This window comes from Sus scrofa, chromosome 15 (genome assembly GCF_054392235.1).
Source record: "Sus scrofa isolate SSC_HxYL_T2T_F1_AM1 chromosome 15, Sscrofa_HxYL_maternal_Yorkshire_Landrace_v2.0, whole genome shotgun sequence".
Lineage (NCBI taxonomy): Eukaryota > Metazoa > Chordata > Mammalia > Artiodactyla > Suidae > Sus > Sus scrofa.
The window spans coordinates 114,571,881-114,588,391 of record NC_139397.1 but is presented as its reverse complement, the minus strand read 5'-3'; the positions used below and the strand labels follow the sequence as shown (position 1 = coordinate 114,588,391).

At 41.1% G+C, this 16,511-nt stretch overlaps 1 protein-coding gene across 12 annotated transcripts in view; it reads left to right on the top strand.

Moving 5' to 3' along the window:
* HECW2 (HECT, C2 and WW domain containing E3 ubiquitin protein ligase 2) overlaps window positions 1–16,511 on the top strand; it is a 448,428-nt gene that overhangs the window by 327,454 nt on the left and 104,463 nt on the right. For all 12 annotated transcript variants that reach the window (XM_084998042.1, XM_021074544.2, XM_021074543.2 and 9 more), the window contains 3 exons: window positions 9,551–9,701; window positions 10,394–10,497; window positions 11,011–11,135. In XM_084998042.1, the coding sequence (XP_084854168.1) occupies window positions 9,551–9,701; window positions 10,394–10,497; window positions 11,011–11,135 (380 nt within the window). The remainder of the gene's footprint in view (window positions 1–9,550; window positions 9,702–10,393; window positions 10,498–11,010; window positions 11,136–16,511) is intronic.

Below are 16,511 nucleotides of genomic sequence, written 5' to 3'. Positions count from 1 at the left end.
ATTGTGACAGAGTCTCAAACACTTTTTTTTTCTCCTCTAGCAGGCGTTCTGGTCTAAGATTAGAATGGTGGGGAGTATTGTGTGGGTAGATGAATGTAAATTCTGAAAGCTTGGTTAACAACAAAGTGATGACTTAAACTTTGATTTTATTTTTATCTGTTAGGGTCAAGTAACCACTGGAATCAGAGGGTTTGGAGGCTTCTCTGAAACTTTATTATACTGAGGTCTGACCTGGGAAGGCTTTCTTTTTCTCCCAGATTAAGATAATTTAGCAGGACCTCCCCTGGGAGGCCCTTCCAGTGTAAGAAAAGTGGTGACAGTGACAGTGTTAGCCACTCTGTTGTGACCCAGACAGATTTGCTCTGTTAAGCATCTGTACTGTACTGAGAGTGCCTTTTCCTGTCTGTATAGGTCACTGTCCCCAGACCTGCAGGACAGGCTACTGAATCATTGTACTTTGGGCTCGATCCCCCCATTCTTAATTCTTTCTTTTTCCTTGTCCTTATTATTGTTGTTGTTATTTTAGCTTGTATTCACTTAAAAAAATACCTGTGCACTAGCATGACAGTGAGGAAACCACCCAGTAAAATTTGCTTTCCTCTGAAGGTTTGCAGACTCAATTAAGGGGGTTCAGAGCTGTCCCTTGCTATGCTGCTTTACTCTTAGAGCTGATCATGTGGTCCTCCATGTGTCAGGGTTCTAAACTTACTCCCTCCACATCTATTTGATCTCTTTTTATGTAAAGCAGTTTTCCTCGTTTGTTTACCGCTTCTTGCAGTCTCATTCCCTCTATCTAAGGATCAGGGAACAGATCTTGGACTTAGTATAGAGATTGCTCAGCTGTAATGATGATGTACCGATTGGTTCTTGAGATCTTACTCTTGCTTTAGGCCATGGACCCTGCTCTGTGACCTTGCACTATGTAATTCCAACCACTGCTTGAGAGACATTCCAATGAGCCATACAAAATAAGAAAGCTCCGGGTCTTAAAGGCAGCATGGTACTGTTGCAAGCCTTCCAGGGGAGCAGCTTGAATATGTACTGAATGCCTGTATCATATTCTGAGGTGATTGATAGGTTGGCAGCTGGAGGCTGTTCAGGGATGAAGCCCACTAAAATTTCATCAGCATGACAAATCTTGGTCTTTTTAGCATTAAGATAAGTGAAAAAAAGAATGGCCAGCTCAGCACCTTCTCTTTTTTTTTTTTTCTTTTATTTCCCCAATACATTATTTTTTTTTCTACTGTACAGCATGGTGACCCACTTACACATACATGTATACATTCTTTTTTCTCACATTATTATGCTCCATCATAAGTGACTAGACATAGTTCCCAGTGCTACACAGCAAGATCTCATTGCTAATCCATTCAAAGGTCTGCATCTATTAGCTCCAAGCTCCCAATCCATCCCACTCCCTCCCCTCCCCCTCTTGGCAACCACAAATCTGTTCTCCAAGTCCATGATTTTCTTTTCTGTGGAAAGGTTCATTTGTGCCATATATTAGATTCCAGATATAAGTGATATCATATGGTATTTGTCTTTCTCTTTCTGACTTCACTAAGTATGAGAGTCTCTAGTTCCATACATATTGCTGCAGATGGTATTATTTTGTTCTTGTTTATGGCTGAGTAGTATTCCATTGTGTATGTATACCACATCTTCCTAATCCAATCATCTGTTGATGGACATTTGGGTTATTTCCATGTCTTGGCTATTGTGAATAGTTCAGCTCCCTCTTAAAAACTGTTTTATTTTTCTCTTTCTGGCTCCAGTGACTTAGCACACTGCTACACTCAAGATAAGAGGAAACTGTTTTATTTTTATTTTTATTAAAGTATAGTTGATTTAATAATGTGCCAATTTCTGCTATACAGCCAAGTGACCCAGTCATACATATGTACACATTCAGTTATATTATCTTCCAGCATGGTTTATCCCAAGAGATTGGATATAGTTCCCTGTCCTATACAATAGGACCTCATTACTTATCCATTTTTTCTTCTTTTTTTTTTTTGTCTTTTTAGGACCATACCCACAGCATATGGAGGTTCCCAGGCTAGGGGTCCAATTGACTCTGAAGCTGCCACAGCAAGGCAGGATCCAAGCTGCGTCTGCGACCTACACCACAGCTCACAGCAATGCCAGATCCTTAACCCACCAAGGAGGGCCAGGGATTGAACCCATATCCTCATGGATACTAGTCAGGTTCATTAACCACTGAGCCACGACAGGAACTCCTGCTTATCCATTCTAAATGTAATAGTTTGCATCTACTAACATTTACTAACCCCAAACTACCAGTCCATCCCACTCCCTCTTCTCTCCTCCTTGGCAACCACAAGTCTGTTCTCTATATCTGTGAGTCTGGTTATGTTTTGTAGATAGGTTCTTTTGTGCCATATTTTAGATTACACATATAGGTGATATTATATGGTATTTGCCTTTCTCTTTCTGATTTACTTCACTTAGTATGAGAATCTCTACTTGCATCCATGTTACTGCAAATGGCATTATTTCCTTTTTTATGGCTGAGTATTATTCCATTATTACATGTATCACATCTTAACTCATAATTGACTGATGGACATTTAGGTTTTTCCATGTCTTGGCTATTGTGAATAGTGCTGCTATGATCATAGGGGTGCACGCATCTTGTTGAATTGCAGTTTTGTCTGGATATATATATGCCCAGGAGTGGGATTGCTGGATCATATGGTAGTTTATATTTTGTTTTCTGAGGAACCTCCATACTATTTTCTGTAGTGGTTATACTACTTTACATTCATACCAGCAATGTAGGAAAGTTCCCATTTTTCTGCACCCTTTCCAGCTTTAATTATTTGTAGACTTATTAATGATGGCCATTCTGACTGGTCTGAGGCAGTGCCTCATTGTAATTTTGATTTGCATTTTGGTAATAATTAGTGCTATTAAGCACTTTTTCATGTGCCTACTGGCCATCTGTATGTCTTCTTTGGAGAAATGTCTGTTTAAGTCTTCTGTTCATTTTTTGTTTGGGTTGTTTTCTTTTCTGTTGTTGAGTTGTATGAGTAGTTTTTATATTTTGGATATTAAGCTCTTGTTGGTGGCATCATTTATAACTATTTTCTCCCATTCTGTAGATTGTCTTTTTGTTTTTGATTTATGGTTTTCTTTGCTGTGGAAAAGCTTGTGGGTTTGATTAAGTCCTGTTTGTTTATTTTTGATGTTATTTCTATTGCTTTGGGAGAATGACCTAAGAAAACATTTATACAGTTGATGTCAGAGAATGTTTTGCCTGTGTTCTCTTCTAGGAGTTTTATGCTGTCATGTCTTATGTTTAAGTCTTTAAGTCATTTTGAGTTTATTTTTGTGCATGGTGTGATGATGTGTTCTAGTTTCATTGATTTACATGCAGCTGCAGAGACTGTCTTTTTCCCATTTTATATTCTTTCCTCTTTTGTCGAAGGTTAATTGACTGTAAATACCTGGGTTTATTTCTGGGCTCTCTATTCTGTTCCATTGATCCATATATCTGTTTTTGTACCAGTACCACACTGTCTTAATTATTGTAGCTTTGCAGTATTCTCTGAAGTCTGGGACAGTTATACCTCCCACTTTTTTTCCCCCTTGGGAATGCTTTGGCAAGTCTGGGTCTTTCATGTTTCTATGTACATTTTTGGATTATTTGTTCCAGTTCTGTGAAAAATTTCATGGGTGATTTGATGGAGATCACCTTAAATTGGTAGTATAAAACTGTTGAAAAGTGTTTTTCCCCAAAAAGGGTAGGGATAGGAATAGATTCAGGATGAATGGTCCACCGATGAACAGTGGACATTTATGGGATCCCAGGCTTATTGCTATATTTTTAGGTCTTAGTGTTTTATTTGTGTGGTAGGTAGCTCTAGAAAAATAGGAATGTTTATCTTTTTTTTGTGGATGTGCACTTTTGTTATTAAAGCATCCCAGTTTAAAAGAAGGCGGTGAATCTACAAAGTACAATTAATTTTATAGAATTTCTACTCTGTTTAAAGCTAAGGGCTTTTATTCTCTGGAACCTAAAAATTAGTTTTGAGAAAAGAATTCACACTTTTGATATAAAAAGCTACTTTCTTAAATAGGAATATTAAGGTCCAAAATATGTATCGTTTGAGATTTTTAAAACTTTTTATCCAAATAGAATATACATGCAGAAAAGAGCACATTTTCTCCCAAACTGAGCCCATCTGGGCAAGCAGCACCACATCCCTGGAACCTGGCAGACCTCATGAGTCCCCTTCCCGTCTCAACCCCATTCCTGAAAGGCAAGGGGACCTATTGTCCTGACTCCCAAAATTATAGCCAAGTTTAATTTACTTTTGTACTTTATACAAGTAGTATCATACTTCCTTGAGTGTTTAAATAAATACGGAAAAAGTAATCATTTAAGCACTGTTTTCTAGCATCTATTACAAAGCTTAATTTTTTTTTTTTTTTTTTTTTTTTTTGGCTGTGCCTGCGATATATGGAAGTTCCCAGGCTAGGGACTGAACCTGCACCACAACAGTGACCCGAGCTACTGCAGTGACAAGGCTGGATCCTTAACCTGCTGCACCACAAGGGAACTCCTTAATTTTTTCCTTAAAAGTACCTTTAGGAGTTACTTTGTAGCTCAGCACGTTAAGGATCCGATATTATCACTGCTATGGCTCTGATTACAGCTGTGGCACAGGTTCTATCCCTCGCCCAGCAACTTCCGAATGCTGTAGGTGTGGCCAAAAAACAAGTACCTTTAGTTCATTATAACTTTAAATTCTCACCATTTTGGTGACGATATCATAGTTATTATAATTTTTATAGTGGGTTTATAAATTTACTTCTCAACATTCAGGCACTTCATTTTTCTAATTCCAGTTATAACCAACTGAGGCCCCCACTGACAGTCCTCTCACCACTTTGATTCATGCAGAGAGTTCATTGTTGGCCTCGCCTGACTTGTGATTCATCCTGTCTAGACACTGACCCTCTTCCCAGTCTCAGAATTCACTGAGATGTGTTCACATCTTCATCTGATCAGCTGGGTGGTCCAGTGGAGATGAAGGTCTAGTTTGAAAGGCGTGAGAAACAAGAGTGATGAGATGAAGAGGGGCCATAAGGACGACCCCTGCCTCTGCCCACATATGTTGATTCTAAAGCTGAAAGTATCTAAGAGACCTTACCTGCTCTATCTCCCTGTCTCTGTCATTAGTCCTGTGATAGTGGCCTTGGTATAGATTTTCAATCTTTCTAATCCTCTGACTTCCCCTTATTGTCCAGCTATTTAAAGGGGGCTGTTATATTTGAGTCTTAGGGTATCTAAGCATCCATTGGCTCTTGGATTTCAATTTGGGGGTACCTGGACTGAAGTTCAGTTTCTTGTGAGCCTGCATTTCATGACCTATGAGAAATCTGGCATTAACTCCATGGGTCCATCCAGTAAATCAGTTCTTATTAATTTCTGTCAGTGTTCCTCAAATTTTTATGTGTCTGGGAATCCAGTGGGAAGGTTGTTAAAAATATAGATAACTAAGTCCTGGCCTTAGATACTCAGATTCTAAAGAGCTGGGGGATGAGGGGTGGAATCTGCACCTTTATTGATTCTTACAGTAAGTTTGACACAGACTGTCAAAACCCCACACCTTGAGAATCATTTCTCTAGATAATAGTTTTTCAAACAGTATTATTGCCATGAAGCTCTTTATGGAAATGAAATCTTTGGAAGAATAATATGCACAGCAGATAATACTGGAGCTTCAGTGGCTAAAGTGGGGTTGGCAGGTGGTTCCAGAGCCCTACCCCTCAGGACCCCGAAGCCCATGACCCAAAAGGCTGAATTTATTAGAAACTATTTTGGAAATCCTGGCCTAGATGTAAGATGTTATCAGGTCCTTTCTGAACCTAATATAATAAAGTGGGTGTCATTTGCAGATTCATGTTACTTTAGAACTGAAAGGACCTTAGCAGTGTTTACTTCTGTTCTCTAATTTTTCAGCTAAAGAAACTATGGCCCATGGGAGGTGTAGTAGTTTGTTGAAGGACATGTAGCAAAGGTGTGACAAAGCCATGGCCAGATACAGGCCTTCTACTTGCTAACATAATGGTGTACACACACGCGCACACACACACACACACACCCTGCAATACATTGCTCTCAGTGTCATTGCACACTGATTACATACCCCAGTTTACAGTATGGCAAGAGAAGGAAGTAAATGCTAAGATCCCAGTCTTCTAACCCTGCCTGTCTGGTTTTAGCATTCTCTCTGAAAGAAACTTTGATGCTGGGCAAGGTGTTCTCATATGCTTTCTTAACCAGGAACGAACCAGGCTTCATATAAAAGCTTATACTATGTTAAATCTACCAGACCCCCCTCCACTGTGCAAAGTCACTTTGATAGATAATGATAGAGGACTGGCCTTTCCTCAGGCACCCCTGCTGTCTTTGCTGAGGGTGGAGGCAGTGACAGCTTGAGTAAGAATGGATATGTAGTTCACAAATAAGCCAATAGTATAGCAGTCTTTCCAAATCAATGCCAAGTATCCAGTTGAAAGCAGCAATGTAGCATTTCTCTTTACAGGGATTTAGGTAACTACCTCAATTTAAAGATGTGATATTTGTCAGGGTGAATCTTTTTTTTTTTTTTTTTTTTTTTCTTTTGTCTTTTGTCCTTTATAGGGCCGCTTCCGCGGCATATGGAGGTTCCCAGGCTAGGGGTCCAATTGGAGCCGTAGCAGCCGGCCTACACCACAGCCACGGCAACGCCGGATCCCTGACCAATTGAGTGAGGCCAGAGATCGAGCCCTTGTCCTCGTGGATGCTAGTCGGGTTCACTAACTGCTGAGCCACAATGGGAACTCTGACAAGGGGAATCTTAATATGCATCCAACATCCCATATTCTTTTTTTTTTGTCTTTTGCCATTTGTTGGGCCGCTTCCGCGGCATATGGAGGTTCCCAGGCTAGGAGTCAAATCGGAGCTGTAGCCGCCAGCCTACGCCAGAGCCACAGCAATGCGGGATCCGAGCCGAGTCTGCAACCTACACCACAGCTCACGGCAACGCCGGATTCTTAACCCACTGAACAAGGGCAGGGACCGAACCCGCAATCTCATGGTTCCTAGTCGGATTCGTTAACCACTGTGCCACGACGGGAACTCCCAACATCCCATATTCTTAGAAAGCAAATTTTCGAATTTGCTTCTTATTCTTCCCATTGCATATAAATGTCTTTATTGAAATACAAATTAAGGTTATTCCTGGCCTTTGTGGAAAGCAAATACGAGTCATTCTTTTTTATAGTTTACATTCTCTAAATGATTTGTTCATCCATTACATTGTATGTGCAAGGCATGGTGCTGAATGTATTTGGAAATACCTTCCACTGCCCCATTTTGCTACCCATGTGGCCCTCATACAGGCCACATTTCATGGAGTAAATTCCTGTGTAGTTTATTCAAGGAAAAAGTTCTATCTTTGATAATAATTTTTTTTTGTCTTCTTTTGTCAGAAAATGGAAAGTATGCAACAATGTGTTTTCTTTTCTGCCTTAACTGCCAGGAAACTTAGAGCCAAATTTTAGTTATAATCTTATCTTGGGAGCTTGGCAGCATCTCTTTCTCTGCTTCCTTTTGTTGGTTTCTGTTCTGTTTTTATCCCTAATTGACCTATTCTACTTTTTTTTTCCTTAAATTGGAAGCTACTGTAAATATTATTGGGGGGGGGAATTTGTTTCCATGTGCATTTGATTTGCCACATAGTATGTGCTTAAATTATCCAGACTCTAATGAGAGAGGAATGCGTGGGATACTTATTCTCGGAATCTTTGAGATGAGAAAGTAAGAGCTGAGCGAAACAGTGGAGATCAAAGGTTTGGGAAAAGGTTTCTGAAAATGCCTTTCTGTACTTAGCACTGGCTGAGCATGAGGCCTTTTGGAAACGACCTCTTGATGGGATTGTAGCCATGCCCGAGAGTTTCATATTTGGCAGGCTGCTTGGTCATGAGGCCAAGTTACCTTAGAGTGTGAATGACGTGGAGTGGTTTGTCATCTGTGCTGTGCTTTTCCTCAGCCCAATTTTTCTTCCCATTTGTCATAAATTATGATGGGCTGAAATCAACAAAAAGAAATCTTTCCATTCCCAACCAAGGCAGCCCTCCATTGTCCCCTGGTGTCGGCTGGGATCCACCATGCAGGTCTTTGCAAGCCTAATGACTTTGTTAGAATACTGGCTCCTTTCATCTCCATACCTGGTCGGGGGCAAACGTGATTTCCTCCTGGTCTCTAGGATTAGATCCATGGTGTCTGTTGATAAGCTCTATGATCACATGGATAGTTTTAAAATTAATACAGCTGCTCAAGAATGGTGCTGATTTAATTTCAAAAAAAGTAATTGACATAGAAATAGCAATGTATAAAGAACTTTCCTGGTTAAAGAATAGATTTTTGCTGTTTTCATATCTTCCTATATATAAATTACCCTTCCCAACTGCAGTCAGTTTAAGAACGTGCCATTCTCCTGTTTATTTCAAGAGGAGAATGGCCTTTTAGAGAGATCACAGAGGTGGAATGTCTGGTCCTGAAGACTAGTTTGCTTGCTATTTTTGCGGAACATGCACTTACATATTTGTTTACAAAGACTAACACAGTTAATGAGATTGCTTAAACTTAAATTTAAATCATCATTTAAAACTTGGTATCTATTTGAGATAGGAGACAAGCCATTAACCTTGCTCTGAAAATGTATTCCTCCTGGGAGAATAGTGCAAATAGAAGTTTGTAGGTACTGGTACTGTTTGATGACTAGGTTAGCATTTTTTCTTCCTAAGTCTACATTTACTAAAATTGGGTGTAAATATGCACATGGAAGTTTCCAGCTATGAGTCTTTCATCTCAGTTGGAAGAAACACAGAGACAGATCAATTTTTGGAGGGAATAAACATCAGTACCAATTTTGATGTGAATATCTAAAGTGTTATGATACCAACTACTTAGATTTTTTTAAATGCTGAAGGATAAGCAGAGGGGGCAGACCTGGGAGGAACCTCTACATTCAGGGATTCTTTTTTTTTTTTTTTTTGGCCTTTTCTAGGGCGGTACCTGCGGCCTATGGAGGTTCCTAGGCTAGGGGTTCTATCCGTCGAGCTGTAGCTGCTCACCTAGGCAACAGCCACAGCAACTCGGGATTAGAGCCTCATCTGCGACCTACCCCACAGCTCACCGGCAACCCCAGATCCTTAACCCCCTGAGCAAGGCCATGGATCGAACCTACATCTTCATTGATCCTAGTCGGGTTCGTTAACTGCTGGGCCAAGACAGGAACTCCCATTCAGGGATTCTTTAAGGGGTTCGTTACACACGCTGGATCTGTTTCCTAACCGGTCAAACAGATTCTGAAGTGGACTGGGGGGAAGTACCGGATTATGCAGCCAGGTATATGTTATTAGCCCCAAATTATAGCATGTCAGAGGGAGAACACATGCTGCTTAATGAACCACATCAGTGGCTTCAGCTGCTCCTTCTACTCCCTCTCCCTGCGCTGCTACTGCCGTTTAGACTGGGAGGCCCGCATTGACAGCCACGGCAGGATCTTCTACGTGGATCACGTGAACAGAACCACGACGTGGCAGCGGCCCACCGCTCCCCCCGCCCCGCAGGTGCTGCAGAGGTCCAACTCCATACAGCAGATGGAGCAGCTGAACCGGCGGTGAGCATGGGCACTTTTGTGGTCGGGCTCGTGTTTGTGTTTACATGGTGCAAAATGGTTGGAAACAGGGTTGCCTCTTTCATCTCTGGGTGTCCTGTCATTAAGGTGGAGCTGTGGCCTCTTTTGATTCATAGACTTCCCTGAACGTCTCTTGGTTAAAAAAATAATAACTGCATACATACAGAGCTCGCTTGGAAACTAGAGAGGAAATAAGTAATGATGACCCCTTTAGTCAATTCAAGGCATCGATTTTTAGTAAAAGAGAGCATGTTCATTTATCATTTGAAGCCAGATAGCTTTTTAAATATTTGGATCTTCATTCATGATGCCTTTTTATTATTAACCTAAGCTTTGAAAATCTATCTTTTCTTTTTTCCAAAGTAATTTGCTATGGAACAGAGGTTGGTTCTTTTCTTTAACAACGTAGGAGTTTAGTTTTTCTTGGTTAAGAGCCACAGTATTTTTTTTTGTTTTATTAATTTGTTAGGAAATGTTCCATGAACTCTGGACAGAAGAAATTCAATCTAATGAATTTACTTAAACAACAGATGGCCCAAAAGGTTGGGGAATAGGGCTTTGGGGAAAAAAGGTCAAAGCTGAGAAGATGGTGAAAACTTCTGGGCTTTGGGGGGAGCAGTTGAGGCCCATATTGGAGAGGCTGTGGGGATGTAACTCCAGGCTCCTGATTTTAGATACCAGAGTATCCGCAGAACCATGACTAACGAGAGGCCCGAGGAAAATAGCAGTGCTCTTGATGGGGCAGGAGAGGAGGCCGACTTTCACCAAGCCAGTGCAGGTAAGGGCCTCTGCCTTGGTTTGCTTCGTAATCTCACAAAAGAGAAAACAAGCAATTAAGGATTTCCAAGAAATGAAGCTTTCTTGAAGAGAACTTTTGATATTCATTAAGATCTGATAATCCAACTCAAAAAGTCAAATTCACCAGACACCTCTTCCAATCGTTGGCTTTTTATTAGAACTAAGAAAAGAACCCCAAAGCCAACTAGGATATAAATTACTTTCATCTCTGTGTCTGTGGGAGAGTGGGAAAAGATTGAATCTGATCACTTGAAAATCTAAGGATGCATTAAAATGTTCATAGTGACTAGAAATACTGTTGAATTCCATTTTACTGTGGGTAAGAACAGTCGGGTTTTATGCATGCATTTACAGAGAGGAGAAAAATATTAGGGGGGTTAAAATAATAGCAACTGATTCAGGTGTTGTTTCAAAATATAGGTGGGTGTGAATAGATATATTTCCACCACGCGGAAAGGTTTCCCTGACAGCCTGTTTTGTCTGCCCCATTCAGATTTCCGACGGGAGAGCGTCCTGCCCCACTCTACCTCCAGATCCAGGCTCACGTTGCTGTTACAGTCGCCCCCTGTGAAGTTCCTCATCAGCCCAGAGTTCTTCACCGTGCTGCATTCGAACCCTGTGAGTATCACATCTGAAAGCATGTGATGGAAAAAGCAACAGGCCAAGGGAAATTACCCTTCTTGACCTAATCACAGTAAGAAGGAAATCAGCTAATGTTTACTGAGCACCTCCTGGTTCCAAACTCTGTGTTAAGCGTGACACATGACTTAAGCCACTTACTCCAAACAAACCTAACACATTAGATAAGGTTAACTAAGGTGTCCAAGGTTATGGCTGGGCTTAAAACTCCCAGAGAGACTGACTCCAGAGTCTGTGTTCTTAATGACCCCCTTGTTGTGTCTGCACGAATATAACCAAAGACCTGAGCAGTGACATCAGGCAGTGGTCAGACTGGGCTTTGAGATTGTGGTACAGGCTCTCCAAAAGAAAAAACAAGTGTAAGACATATGCGTTGCTATAATCTAACAAAAAAAATCAATAAATACAGGAATATTTTTAAAGATATATGACGTTTGTATGGGAGATCAGGATTTTTTGGAGGGTGTGACTCTCCCAAAAAATGATGACGAGAAAATCAATGATGTGAAAAGCCAGAGGAGGGTCATTTCAGGCAATTGAAACAGGAGGCATGGTGATGTGTTTAGGATGAAGTAAATATAAATCTTCATTCCTGGAGTTTCTGTTGTGGCTTACCAAGTTAAGAACCTGACACAGTGTCCATGAGGATGCAGGTTTGAGCCCTGGCCTCGCTCAGTGGGTTAAGGATCTGGTGTTGCCTTAAGCTGCCATGTAGGTTGCAGAGGCAGCTCAGATCTGTCATTGCTGCGGCTGTGGTGTAGGCGGGCATATGCAGCTCTGATTTGACCCCTAGCCTGGAAACTTCCATATGCTGCAGGTGTGGCCATAAGAAGAAAAAAAATTTCCCTCCTTTTCCTAATATGTCTATTCTTTAGAAGCCCTACCTCTGTAATTTCACTAGAGGCCTGAAAATGTTAATATCAGCTAAAAGGATAAATCTGTTTTAAGCCAGGTTATTAAAAAAACCTTTAGTCTTTTAATCATTATTTAAATAGAAATCATTTGACTCTTTCTTTTACCTGTTTTCTTTCATTTCCTCCAGCCTCGACTTTTAACCAAAATTCTACCCTTTTCTTGATCTTGATTCTTTAACCAAGAAACGCCTCATTTGCCCTTCACCCACCCCATTAAATCCTCATGACAACCAGTTTCTCCAGCTCTATTCATGTGCCTCTTTCCCACATTTATATTGGAACTACAACCTGGAATGAGAATTTTTAATTTTACTCAGGAAGTGACACTAAGGTATATGAAGTTCATGAGGTGACAGTGGAAAATGTTGCACACCTGTTTTCTGGTCATGAGCGTGGTATTTTTCTAAAATGTTTCTAGAAGTGAAAAGAAGTGTTTGAAAGTAGGATATGTATTAAGCCAAAACTGTGTGTATGTGAAGGAAAAAAATAGAATATGATAAGAAAATTGGTTATAAAGCATTTCTTTATGATATGAATCGTTAAGTTGTGTCACAGAATAAATAATGGACATAGGCTGGTTTAAAAAAAAAAAAGTGGGAGGGCCTTCTAGGTGGAGGGTATGTATGAGCCAAGATAGAAGTGAAAAATGTGTCCTATACGTATAATGAGTTATTTTATTTATTCAGTAAATACTACTGAAAACATGGCTTATGCTAGAAATTATGGTAGGTACTGCAGACACAGTGGGAATAAGATCAAGTTCCTATCCTAGAGGAGACAGAGAAAGAGAGCAGCCCTAGAAAGATGGCTATAGAATGCCTTTCTGAAGAAATAGTTTGGAGTTGGAAGCTGAAAGATGAGAAATCAATAATGATGTGAAAAGCCAGGGGAGGCTCATTTCAGGCAATTGAAACAGCAAGTACAGAGACCCCTGGGCTCAGAAGAGGGCAGAGGGGCTGCTGTGGAGTGACAGAAAGAGGGCATGGTGTGATATTAGGTTGGGAGGTCAGCAAGGTCTAGATCATAGATCTGGCTGTGGGACATGGCAGGGGATTTAGGTTTCATTCTGAGGTCAGTGGGAAGCCATCCTGCCCTTAAGAGTGACAGGCTGGGATATGGCGACTTGGCGAGGCAAGAGTGGAAGCAGGGTAATGAGAACAGAGGCTCTTCATGGTCCAGGGCAAAGGCAGTGTTTGAAAGTAGGATATGTATAAAGTAGGATATGTATTCTATCATGGCTAGAATCATGATGTTGGTGTGGAGATGGAAAGAAGTGCCTGGAAATCAAGAGATACTTTGAAGGTAGAAAAAATATGGTTTGGTGAAAAGTTGGCTGTTAGGAATGGGAAGAAGAGAAGAAACAAAAAATACTTGTAGGGCTTTGGCTTGGCAAATCTTGTTGAGTCAATGGTGCTAAATGTGGAAGTCAACAGCCTGAAATTTGACTAGGTATGAGTGAGGCACAGAGAAAGAGCTTCGTTTTTCTGTAAGGTGTTTGGGTGTGTCATGGTGGGCGGGGGGGGGGGGGGCGCCGCTCCACATGTCCGAGTGCTGAGGGAGTGGCTTCCTGAAGATGTTACTTAGAGGACGGTTGTCTTAGCTGCACAGGGAGTGATTCAGAATGGGGGAAACTGGCCAGCTGTGTACAAGCCATTCCTCCTGGCATGAGCCGATGAGAGCCTAGACTAGGAGGTAAACAAATAAAGAGGAAGGATTCAGCATGAGAAGATCACAGGCAGAGAGTTGGCAAGAGTTGGTGACTAAATAGCATAGAAACTAAAGAAGAGGACTCTGAGTGTTATTATTAAAAATTATACATAAATGAGAGTTCCCATTGTGGCTCAGCGGTGACCAATCCAACTAGTATCCATGAGGGTGCGGGTTCAACCCCGGCCCCTCTCAGTGGGTTAAGGATCTGATGTTGCCATGTACTGTGGTGTAGGTTGTAGATGTGGCTTGGATCTGGCATTGCTGTGGCTGTGGCATAGGCCTGTGGCTGTAGCTCCAATTCAACCCTTAGCCTGGGAAATTCCATATGCCACAGGTGAAGCCCTAAAAAAAATTATATGTAAATGATAAGCAATAATACATAATGAATAACAAGAGGAAAGTTAGAATGAGAGGCTTTTTAAGGGAATGGAAGAACATACTGAATTTAACAAAGCAGATGACATGCCTTAGGAAAAATAGAGTAGACTATAGGAAGAAGTAAAAGTCAGTCTGGTCCCATCACCAGGAGTTGTCGGCAAGGTTCTTAGTATGTGAGAAGGATTAGACTTACCAGGCGTTCAATATAGCAACAGTTATCTGTGCCCTGCTATATACTAGGTATTGTGCTAAGTCCTAGAATACAAAAAGGACAACAACTTTGGGCTGTGGAGTCCCCTTCTTGAAAACACATTCCAGGGCAATGAGCAGAGTTGTAAGAGCAAAAATGGAAGACTATGGAAGGTATCTGATGGGGTGAGTAACTCCGGGAAGCAGGCATATGGGAGGAGCCACACATGGGCTTGCATTTGGAATAGGTTCTAAAGACTAATGGGTTTTAAAGGTTGAATAGGAGCTTGCCCTAGAAATAAAATGGGCCAGAGCTCTCCAGCTGGAAGGAGCAGCATTTAAAAAATAAGAGATAAGTTGCAGGGCTGTCTTAGTAATTTCTGTAGAAGTACTGAAACTGCCTTATTCGTACAGCAGGTTAGTGTTGCTGCTGTGTTGAGAGTGTAGGACACTAGGGAAAGTCAGATTTGAGCCTGGAAAGATAAGCAGAAGCCTGCTTATAGGAAGCTAAACTCATGTATGGGGCAATTCTAGGAGATTGTGGGCTTTCATACAGGGAAGGATGGGATGACATTTAGAGTCATTCTAACACAAGTGTCGTGCTGTGGGGAGAAGTGTTCTGGACTTGGAGTCAGGTAACACAGTTTTCCTTTTATTGTTCTTTCATTTATTCAACCAATATTTATTAAATGCCTATGATTTAGAGCCTGGTACATTCTAGACTCTCAAGATAGTGTGATCAACAAGACAGACCCAGTGGAAAAAAGATAAAAGACAGGAAAGGATCATTCAGACAGTGAATGATCATTCAGGATCATTCAAATGTGTCAAGAGGCAACTGAAACAGTGCAGGTGACTGGGCTAGGGGGACTTGGGGCCAAACTACTGGAGGTGCTGATTTAGATCAAGTGGATGGAAAGGCCTCTACAAGAAGCAATGTTTGAGCTGTTGTAAAAGTCAGGAAGCCAGGAAGGTAAAGGTCTTGGAGCAGAACTTTCCTTGCCAAGGAAGAGCAAAGACTTGAGGACAAGAATAAGGTTGAAGTGCTACATAGTATGGTCAGAGAAGTGAGCAGGGCTTCTGAATGTTGGGCTTTTGTGATATAGCAGGGAGTTTGGGCTTCATTCAAAATGGGCTTTTTTCTAAAAGAAGTTCTTATAGGGATGTGGTTTTGATTTTTTGTTTCTTCTATTATGATCTGCTGAGAATGGGTTTTATCTATTTTTTTTTTCTTTTGTCTTTTTAGGGCCACACCTGCAGCACATGGAGGTTTCCAGTCTAGGGGTCTAATCAGAGCTGTAGCTGCTGGCCTATGCCACAGCCACAGCAACACCGGATCCGAGCCACGTCTGCAACCTACACCACAGCTCATGGCAATGTTGGATCCTTAACCCACTGAGCAAGGCCAGGGCTCAAACCCACAACCTCATGTTTCCTAGTCAGATTTGTTTCCATTGTGCCACGATGGGAACTCCCCCAAGAATGAGTTTTAGAATGTAAGATTGGCATCAGGGAAATAAGTGAAAAGGCCCTGTGGTGAGACATGGAAGGGGCTTGGACCGGTACAGTAGCACCCAGTTGGTGACCAGTGGGTGAATGTGGGACGTATTTTGGAGGGAGAGCTGACATTCTTAACACTCCTTTGTCAAAGAAGTCAGCACCTTCTTTGTTGAGCCAGATTATAGTTTTTGAACACTGGAATTATTTTTCTTCATTTAGTTTGTGTATCTGTGCTATTTGCAATGTAACAGCACAATATGAACTTTAATCTGTATTATTAGCACTGAATTTTCTTCAATTTCTTAAGTCTAGACATTCTGTTCAGAAAAAGGAAGCAATACTTTTTTGGAAACGGCCAGAGTGTGAATATTTTCAGCTTTGGAGCCAAAGACAACATGTAAATGAATGGACGTGGTTGTATTACAATAGGAGTTTGCAAACACAGCCTCCTAGCCCCTGAATCTGCAGTTTACTCGCTCCTAGTTGAGGCAGCTCACAAAATAATATTGAAGACTGATTTTGTGCGTTTACTGATTTCCGTAGTGTTTATATATTTCCATTATAGCCAACCATCTTTTTTGGCTGAGTAATTCGTGATTTACTTTTGTTGAAATATAGTTGATCTACAATATTACATTAGTTGCAGGTGTATGCATAGTGATTC